General features: G+C 57.6%; 1 protein-coding gene and 1 long non-coding RNA gene across 3 annotated transcripts in view; one reads left to right on the forward strand and one right to left on the reverse strand.

The window, feature by feature from the left end:
• The window catches only part of C2CD2 (C2 calcium dependent domain containing 2), a 51,588-nt gene extending 43,863 nt beyond the window's left edge, over positions 1–7,725 (forward strand). The window contains exon 14 of the mRNA XM_045501308.1: positions 3,942–7,725. Coding sequence (XP_045357264.1) covers positions 3,942–4,204 — 263 coding nt within the window. The 3' untranslated portion in view covers positions 4,205–7,725. The remainder of the gene's footprint in view (positions 1–3,941) is intronic.
• Positions 1,179–3,387, reverse strand: LOC123610541. Of its 2 annotated transcripts, none has more exons than XR_006718183.1 (2): positions 2,344–3,387; positions 1,179–1,719 (listed from the first exon to the last, which is right to left on the reverse strand). It is a non-coding gene; the product is annotated as an uncharacterized LOC123610541 (long non-coding RNA). The 2 variants fall into 2 exon arrangements; XR_006718182.1 differs by having other exon boundaries at positions 1,179–1,751.
• Positions 7,726–9,768: the final 2,043 nt, after the last annotated feature.

Consider the following 9,768-nt stretch of genomic DNA (forward strand, 5'->3'; position numbering starts at 1 on the left):
GGCCCGTCCACATCATCCGGGGTAATGTGCTTTAGTCCGGGATAGCTGAATGCAGGTGTTACCCCCACATCTCCCGAGTGCATTCACCTAACAGATGAGGGTCTGACTGAATCCCTGGGCACGCTGGCCACCTTGACACAGAAGACACAGCCGCACGGCCGTGGTGAGGTGAGGGAGCTCCAGACGGCGTGACTTCTCAGCTGACGGGAGAGTCCGGTGCCCCTTGAGCCACCGCGGAGTGCGGGAGTCAGTGCCACACGTGTGGCCTTGTTCCTCTGTCATTATTTACCCCGAGGGTAACTGTGATGTGTGCCCAAGGCTCAACAGGCTTTGACGTTTTTATTTGGAAATGCAGAGGAGATGATCTCTGCTTACTCTGGTTTCTCCTCACGTTTGAGGAGTTAAACCGCGGGTCTGGAGACGGCCGTGTGTCCGTAAAACGTCCTGCCCGACACACGCTACCAGCACGCCTCTCGGGATCTGTGTGGTTCCAGAAAGCCTGTCCACGCCCGCGTTGGAGCGCAGGGCTGTGCTCTGTGACGCCTCTGGGAGCTGAGACTTATCTCACTCTCTGGAGGCCCCCCTGGTGACTGCCACGGATGCGCCCTCTACCAAACACGTGCTGATCACTGCTGGGCGGTGTGACCCCCCCCCCCCCCCCCCCCCCCCCCCCGGCCAGCTCAGACACTGTCCTTAGGAGCACAGAGGAGCTGGGTGTGAGAACACAGGCTTTCTGCACTGGGGCCCATTTAGTGAGGCAGAGCACGTCACCGCTGGGGAGGAGATCTCTCTCAGAGGTCTCTGGGAGACAGAAGCGGGGCTCCAGCCTATAGATGTGCAAACCTCAGTCCCTCCTTTCACATGACCCTTCCATCCAAGCAGGAGGTATCGTCCCCATAAAGCCGTGACAAGTCCTATCAAGCTAGAGAAGACACAGGTTTGGTGAGTCCCCCAAGTGACTTTACCAGGGGACCCAGGACATCATCGGTTCTGGTATTGATTTGGAACAGTCCTGTTTAACAAAACAGCAGCCCTGTTCTGGGAGCTTGCCTGGGGACCGGAAGGACAGAAAACACCCCGTGATGGGCCCCATCTGTGGGACGCACGGGAGCAGACCTTCGCTGGTGGGACAGACCACGGCCGGCAGGACCGTTCAAAGTGACTACGGCACACAGATGTTTCTGCTTTTCCAGTTTTATTCACAGGTTGGGGGTCCTTGATATGCCATCGTGATATGGCAGGAATTCGAATTTTAGTTATTTCAAGTGCGATTTCGTTGAAACGAGTTAAAGGGGTTGCTTGACAGCGTGCCGATTCCCTTTTGAGGGAATCTGAACACCTACCTCTTGCCTCTCCCCGCGCTCAGGTTTCCCTCGGAATCTGGTGCAAACCCACGCTTCTCGAGAACCAGACGCTGTGCCCTGCGGGGCGGGCTGGCCTCCTGCGATCCACACAGCCTTGTGCTTAGCAATGGACAGTCCCCCCAGCTCTGGAGGCCAGAAGCCCGAGGTCGAGGCGTGGGCAGGGCTGGTGGCTCCTGTGGGCCAGGATGCTCTCGCCAGGCCTCTGGTGTTTGTCAGTGTCTCTGGCCTTCCTTGGCTTATCGAAGCGTCACCCCATCCCTGCCTCCACCTGGCACTCTCCCCGTGAGTGTGCCTGTCTGCATCTCTTCTTTCTGTAGGGGCACGGCCACGCTGGTGTAGTACCTGCCTTGACGCCCTGTGGATTAATCACCTCTGTAAGGACCCCGTCTATAAGATAAGGCCACATTCTGAGGTGCTGGGGATTAGGACCCCAACACAGGAATTTTGGAGGGACGCGACCCCACCCATAACAGCACCCCTGCTCACACCTCAGACCCTGGCTCCAGACCCCAGACCAAATTCCAGTATGGGGACACCTAGGACGGGCTTAGGAGACGGGGCCCTCCAGGACAGCACCTGTTACTGCTGGCCTCCAGCTGACCCGGGGATGGGGCCAGCCGGCCCCCCTCGGGCTTCCATTCCCCTGGGGAGACCGGGTCAGAGCACTCTAACAGAACAGATCCCGCCTTCCCCTCCTCTGTTCCAGGTGAGAGCTCACATTAATATGCCCTTCAGGGACCCCACGCTTAACCTAAAGCAGGTCCCCGTATCAGAAACACTTCCTCGGCCCCTGCGACCCTCCGGCTGGAGCCTGTCACCATGCCGGGGTAATTAATCAGCAGGTACCAGTGTAATGCCCCCCGCTGGCCAAAGTCCAGTCCGGTTGGTGGCCGCGGTTGGTGCAATAACACGCCCTAACTGGTGACTTCTCGCGATACGCTGCATTCTTAGGGGGACTTGAAGAGCTCTGGGAACGGACCTTCGTGGTTCCCAGATGCGGCACCTCAGGCTCGCGGCAGGAGTGAAGCCGCTCACACGTCTGTACTCCCCTTCCCGCGGTCCGGGAGACCCCCGCACGCAGCCTCTCCGCGTTAGACAGTTGTAGAAACGTCCCCATGATTCTTCCCAATAGGCCGTTTGACTATATCCAAAGAGAAAATGGAAAAAAACCAAAAGATCTTTCCGGCAGCTCCGATCAGATGACATTCAGCCTATACCTTGGGGCTCTCGAGCCTTGTTCTGCGGCTGAGCCTGGACAGAGCCAAGGGCAAGTTCTCCCTTGGCCCCAGATCCAATTAAGATCCCTTAAAGTCACGGGCGTGCTGCTTTGTCCACAGACAGGGCGGGGCCAGACTCCACCGCCGTCCACACGCGTTTCACGTGGGAGAGCCAGCAGGCGCCCTTCGTCCCCTCTGGACAGACACCGGTGGCTTTGGTCTATGTCACGGCTACCGAAGCATCCACGGGCTCGGTCAGGAAAATAGTCGACTGCCAAAGAGCCACGAGGCTCCTCCTCCAGAAGCCCTCCACGCCTACACGCACAGGCGAGGAGCGCCACAGGCTGGCCCGAAAGGCTCCCGGACCCTGCTGGGGGGGGGGGGGGGGGGGGGCCCGGGCAGCAGCATGCTGGAGGCAGTTCGTGTAGTGGGTTCCGGGCCCCGTTGCTACGCGAGCTCGCCCTGGGTCTTTGAAGAGTCCTTGCCGTTGCCGTTTTTGTATTCCGTGTTCCGCTAGCTGACATCCTGCAGGCAGGTCGAGGCGCACAAAGTTGAGGCCTCGTGAGTCAGAAACAAGCCCGAAACAGACATTTCACGACAGCCCGAGGCACGTACGGTGGGGTCTGCAGTGAAACGACATCTTACTCCCTGAAAGAAGAGACCTTAACTCTCCTAAGACAGCGGATACCCTTGTTCTCAGAGACCGTTTTTGTGTTTTAATAGCGGGACCCTCTTTTCGGGGGCACATTCACCATTTACACCCTTCCTAATGCAGGAGAGTGAGTGGCCAGGGGACCCGAGGTAGGGACAGCCTGCCGCCGTCTGCTTTGACTAGGAAGGGGGTGACGGACGTCCCTGCCCTGGGATGCACAGGACAGGCCAGCTCACTGCTTCTCGGCTCAAAGTCTTTTTTTTTTTTTTTTTTTTTTTTTAAATAAAGTTTACTTATTTATTTTGAAAGAAAGGGAGATCTACAGGAGCACGAGCAGGGGAGGGGCAGACAGAGAGAGGGAGAGGGAGAGGGAGAGAGGATCTCCAGCCGGCTCCGTGCTGTCAGCACAGAGCCCAGTGTGGGGCTCGAACTCACAATCTGTGAGATCATGACCTGAGCCGGAATCCAGAGTCGGACGCTTTACCGACTGAGCCGCCCGGGCGCCCCTCCAAGCCTTTTCATCCTGAAAACTCTGATGTATGGTCCGGGCCAGATTCTGGCCGTTTCCCTCCCGTGTGGATAGTGACAGGAAGAAACTGCTCATTAGACTAGTTCGAACCTCCCTGCTTGTCTTTTCCACTTGGATTAGTGGCCCTGGCGTTTCCTCCTCAGCCCACCTGACCGCCCCCCTCTGCTTTCCCCTTCCAGGAGGGATTTTAAGGAAGGGCGCAAAGCTGTTCTTCCGCCGGCGACATCAACAGAAGGACCCTGGCATGAGCCAGTCGCACAACGACCTCGTGTTCCTGCAGCAGCCGGAGGGGGCCCGGAGGAAGGGGGCGACGCTCACCAGGATCCTCAACAAGAAGCTCCTCTCCAGGCACAGAAGGAAGAGCGCCATGAACGGGGCCCCGGCGGACCCCGCGGCCGGCGGCCTCCCCCACCAGGACGCGGGAAGACGCGTGCCCCCCTAAGCACCCCCGGGACGCAGCAAGAGAGCTGCAAGCTGTCAGCCGGCCGCCCCGTCCGGCCGGGTCGTACTGCCATCCTGTAAAGGGGGACGAAGATCCGCGTCTCCAGCCAGGAGGCTTTCCCCAGAGAAAACTCACCAAGTCAGATGCCAAAGGGCTGCGCTCAGGTCAAAGAGCTGAAGTCAAACGTTAGGAGACTTGCATAGCGGACTGGAGAACCTCCAATGATGGACAGTGACGGGGCCGGTGAGGGGGACTCCACCTCACCCCCTCTGTGCTCTGACGCGTGTTACCTTGGGTCCATGCCCGGACCGCGTCGCAAAGAGGAGGTGCCCCCTCTGTGCTGTCACTGTGACTGGAACGGATGGGTCACCTGTCCTGACTGGCTGCTCAGAGTAACACAGTGCGGCTGGCCCCGAGTGCGGGCAGGTGGGACGGAGGCGGGATTGGGGGTCAGTAGAGACATCGTGGTGGTGATGGGGACACTGTGACAAAGGTAGGAGCATAGTTGCCTTTGATATTAGCCATATAACTTGAAACGTATGCCAACACTAGATCTGTCCTGCGCACTCTTGTGTTTCCTTCGCAAATGGGAGGCCTGTGAGTTTCCGCGTGGTTTGTCCAGCCTCCTCTGTGGTTTCAGAAGCGCTCAGGATTCCCACGGGGCCGTCAACTCCTGGCTTTTTTTCCCACTGCCCTGCTGGGGTACTTGCCACACGGGAGTGCAGGGAGGGGCCTCTGGAATGAAGTCGGGGCAGTAAGTGACCGCTAACGGAACACGGTGACCACCCACAACCAGGTTTTTTTTTTTTTTTCTTTAGTCCAAGGTTAGTTTGCCAAATGTTGCCAATAGCTGAAACAAAGTACTTCTGGGACAAAAGAGAAAAATCATTCTAGGTCTCAGGTGTGAGGCTTAGGGATGGAAGTTAAGTTGAATAGTAACAAATGGGCCAAACTTGCCTCGCGTGCTTCCGGGAGCTCTCCAGAATTCTGTGAACAGTGCTTGACGCGTGTTGGAGGGGACGCACACCTGCTTTGATTTCCAGTGGGAAGAAAAGATCAGCGTGGCCCCCGGTGTCCGTATCCCCGGGTGCCCTTCAGACCACGTTCCTCGCCCGTGCGTCTGTCCACGGGCCTGCACGCTGGCCGGTGCCTCCTGAATGCACGCTTCGCGGGGACGAGCTTGTCAGGGCCGTGGTCATCTGTGTGGAAGGCTTTGATGGTTCAATAAGATTCACTTTGTTCCAATAAGATTTAAAAGGCCATTTATGAAGCCTAGACTTCTGTCACAGATAGGAAATTGGGGGGACTCCTTCCTACATTTTTGTTTCTCCTGACACTGGTGTTTCAGGGGTAAGAGAGCTACTGACACGCAGAAACCTCTTCGAAAACCAAAATTATAGAACTCCCCCCCCCCTTTTCTCGAGGGAGAGAGATTAGAAGACTACGTTAAGAATTTTACTTAAAAATACATATTTAAAAATTTTTTTCCGTGTCCCAGGAATTAATCAAGGGACTGTAAAATGGCTTTCTTCACCATATGCTGTTTTTAAAGACGATGTTCCGGTCCTCGGTTTTCTGTCTGATTTTGCAGTTCAGATGAACTCTTTGCCACGCGATGGGCTCCGAGCTTTACACGGGAGCTTTCTCGCTCAAAACAAGAAAACGTCCCATTCCTGACTGACCCCACGAGGGTTTTGTTCACCGTTTTAACTTTTAAGGGCTCTGCGTTTTCCACTTCCTGGTGACTTGAAGCCGCTCCCGGGTCGCGGGCAAGTGACAGGCGGGCTGCTTCTGTCCCGTGTGTGAAGCGGGACCGGCACACAACAGGGGGAGCGTGGCGTCCGGGAGGTCCGTGTGTCCGTCCGGCACACAAGCGCCCCGTATACTTGATCAAGGCCCAGAAGCCCCTCCTCAAGACGCACTCACGTCTTCTCCAGCCGAGGGCCCTTCCTGAAGTCACAGAGGACAGGGACTTAGCAGGGAGTTTAAGAGAAAATAGGGGGCGGGAGCGTGCGTGAGGGTCGGGCAGTGGGAAAACGGGTCCTGTGGATACTGTGAACGCTTCTTCCGTGGCTGCTTATCCAGGCCTGCGCTTTCCCGAGTAGGGATTCATGCGAATGCGAACGCTGTGAACTTAAACACCGATTAAGGTCACACACTGAGGACTACGCATACGAGTTCGTAAAGCCTTCCTCCCTTCCCTTGTGCGTTAGCGGCTGGAGGACTTTTGTTTTGCTGGCCTCCGGGCTGTTTTGCAGACTGGCGTGTCCAAAGCGGTTTCTTCTGGACGCTAAGGTCTGAGTGGGGCACCTGTGCATCAGGACTGGGGTGCTCACGTTGGTTCTGGCACGCTGGTGGCACTGCCCGGTCCGGGGCTGGGCCCGTGACCTTTGCAGAGGCACGCAGGGAAGCCTCGCGCGCGTGTGACTAGCGCAGCGAGAACAAAAGCAGCGATCGCATTGTCCCGGCTGAAAACCGGCTGTGAAGGAGGAGGTTTGGACAGAGCACTTTACGTAAACCGACCCTCCAGTTTAAGTTGGAGACCAGCCCTTGATTCCTGCTGGTGGCTACCTGGCCAGTCGCTGCCCGTCTAGATTTCTGATGGGTTTTGCCGGAGAGGCCTGGCACATTCTCTTCTGGAGCAGAAAGGGACAGATTAACTTCTGTCCCTGCCACCAGCTGGGGGGGGGGGGGGGGGTGGGTGGGTTCCGCATAATAGTCTCGCATGTAACAGTCTCGAAGCCTCGCGGCACAAGCCGGCAGCCGCTGCAAGTCAGGACGTTTCTGCCGGGTGGGAAACGGGTCTCGTGCTGGTGTGGACCCGGATGCCAGGCCCCCGTCTCCACTGTCCCAAACCTGCTCAGGCCTGATTACCAAAGCATGTGGCACGGGCACACTCACACTGCCACTTCCTGCAGAGCACTCAGGTTCCCTCCGGGTCCCTTTCTTCAGCACTCCCATTGGATGCATGAGGAGGCGTCCGGAATGCGCCCCCCTGCCCCGCCCACCCCGCTCCCAGCTGGTCGGGAACGTACCATTTGTGATTTAGGCTTGTGGTGTTTCACCCCAGTGTCCCACCAAAGCTAGATTTTTCTTTTAAAACAAGAAAACACATGGTTTTCCAGGCACGTGGCCGGGTCTGGCTTGACGATCGAGCGTGGTGATGGTTCTGCCCGACGGCGATCGTATTCCGCAGTAGCACTTTAAAAACACGTCACTGGGGCGCCTGGGTGGCTCAGTTGGTTAAGCAGCCGACTTCGGCTCAGGTCATGATCTCGCGGTCCGTGAGTTCGAGCCCCGCGTCGGGCTCTGTGCTGACCGCTCAGAGCCTGGACCTGCTTCAGATTCTGTGTCTCCCTCTCTCTGACCCTCCCCCGTTCATGCTCTGTCTCTCTCTGTCTCAAAAATAAACGTTAAAAAAAAAAAAAATAAAAACACGTCACTGTCCCGCACCAAACCGCGGAAGGTGTGGCTGGAACACGAACGGTCTTTGAGAGAAATAAACGTGCACATGGAACACTGACACCGAGTTGTGTTTGCTGCGCCCCGGGTCACGTTCCGTCGGGGGCTCGGCCATCTGTGTGCACGCCCGTCGCGGTCGGCCGCGTGAAAGAAGACGTGGGCCCTTCGCTCGTTGCTGCCGCCCCTTGCTTTGCTCTTGGCCAGTTGTGGGTGCTACCCGTCAGGGTCGGCTCGGCCTGGGTGCTCCAGGGGCGGAAGCTGGCATGAGGTGACCCTGCAGGACGCCCCGCAGCCTTCTGGGCGCAGTCTTGTGTACATCCCTCGGCTCCTGTGGTCCTCGCTGCCCCAGCGGAGGCCCATCCGGGAGAGCGTGGGGCAGGCTCCTGCGTGGGGCTCAGAGTACGGATGGTGTCACACTGGCTTGGGGCCCGTGGTGGTTACCGGGTGGGGCGGGGGCCGGAGCCGGGCACAGACAGATGGACGGATCCCACACGAACCCTGCAGGCAGCTGGGCTGCTTCCCCGCTGTGCCCGGGGTGCTGCGGCATTTGGGAAACTGCTGCACAGACCCCGACCTTTTCTCAGGGTGGCCCTCCTGGGTACCGAGTGGGGGCCCAGATGATTGATACCTCTGCCGTCGAGGGGGACAGTCTACCTGTGCAGAGCCCCAGCCGTCCCGGGGCTCGGATTCGGATTCTCAGCTCTGCTCGTGGCGAGGTGGTGGCCACGTGTCTTGTTGGGGATGGAGGCGTCCGGGGGTCTGAGACCACGGCCCTTTCTGTGCTGACGCTGGACCAAATGTGCTTGCTGGAAGGCCAGCCTTGCCCTGATTTACCAGGTCACCTTGAGGTACATGCTGTATTCTTACCAATCCCGTCCACACTGCCCACATTAATTCATGTCAACCACCTGCAGGCTGTGAATGTGCACCCCTCGTCCCCAGCACGCACCCCTCCCTGCTCTAATGACCTAACCGAACACAAACCCCACCTGCTCCGTGAAGCAGCTTCGGCCACCAAGGATGACGCAGAGCACGGGGCACCTCTTCCAAGTGCCTGTCACTTGACCCCAGATCACGGCCTCCTACGCTGGCTCCTGGGCGTATCCCCAGGGCTCAGGACAGCACACCTAGGGAGCAAGGACCAGGGTCAGCAGCCAGCCCCATATAAGCACATCTGGCAGGTTTGCTTACGCCCATCCTGCCCCCCTCATCCGGGCGCAGGGTCAGGGGACAGAGCCCGCCAAGGAGGGCACGGCTATGACAAAACCATGCCGTTGTGACCTTGGTCGCCTACCAGTACTGAGTGCCCGACATACGCATCAGCAAATGGTTCATAAAAAAAGAAAAGGCAAGCTGCTCACCACAGAGGCCCGGATACCAGGATGGATGGCCTCGCATGGTGCCCGCGCTGAAGGGAACGCTGCCAGACCAGACCCCTTCCCACGGCGCCCCAGAGGCACCAACTTCCACGGGCACAGCGCAGCCCGCCCCGGCTCCGCACCACCCCTCCACGCTGCGAACTGTCCCGTTGTGTCCTGCGTGTGCCAAGCATTCAACCGCTGATATCAGCGTTTATCAAGTTGGATGCTGGGGTGCCTTGGGCTGCGTGGTATTTTACGCGGACGCGGGACAGAGACTCGGAATCACAATGGTGGTAAGTGTATTGACTGAGCTCTTACTATGTGCCAGAGCTGGTTAGTGACTCTTACACTCTTTGAGAAAACCCCGTGAGTTATGACCTACCTCAGTTTTACAGATTAGGAAACCGAGGCACAGACAGGTTAAGTAACTTGCCCAAGATTCCACAGTGGATAAGTGGCAGAAAACAGAACGTGAGCCCAGGCTGTCTGGCTGGAGAGTCCCTGCTACCTTGTGTCAAAAGCAGAGACCAAGGACTTACGGCCTGATGTCGGCTTTTTCTAAACTTTCAGCTCCCTGCGATGGGCGAGAAAACTATCAAGTGACATCCCATGCTTTGCACGCAGTGAGAATTAAGTCACTTGCTGATTAGATTGCTGTCTTTATCTGGAGAGCAACACTTAGCCAGACTGAAAAGCTAGAGGTAGTGTAGAGAAGTGACTTAGGATATTTAGTTGTATGAA

The sequence above is a fragment of the Leopardus geoffroyi genome, chromosome C2, assembly GCF_018350155.1.
Source record: "Leopardus geoffroyi isolate Oge1 chromosome C2, O.geoffroyi_Oge1_pat1.0, whole genome shotgun sequence".
NCBI lineage: Eukaryota > Metazoa > Chordata > Mammalia > Carnivora > Felidae > Leopardus > Leopardus geoffroyi.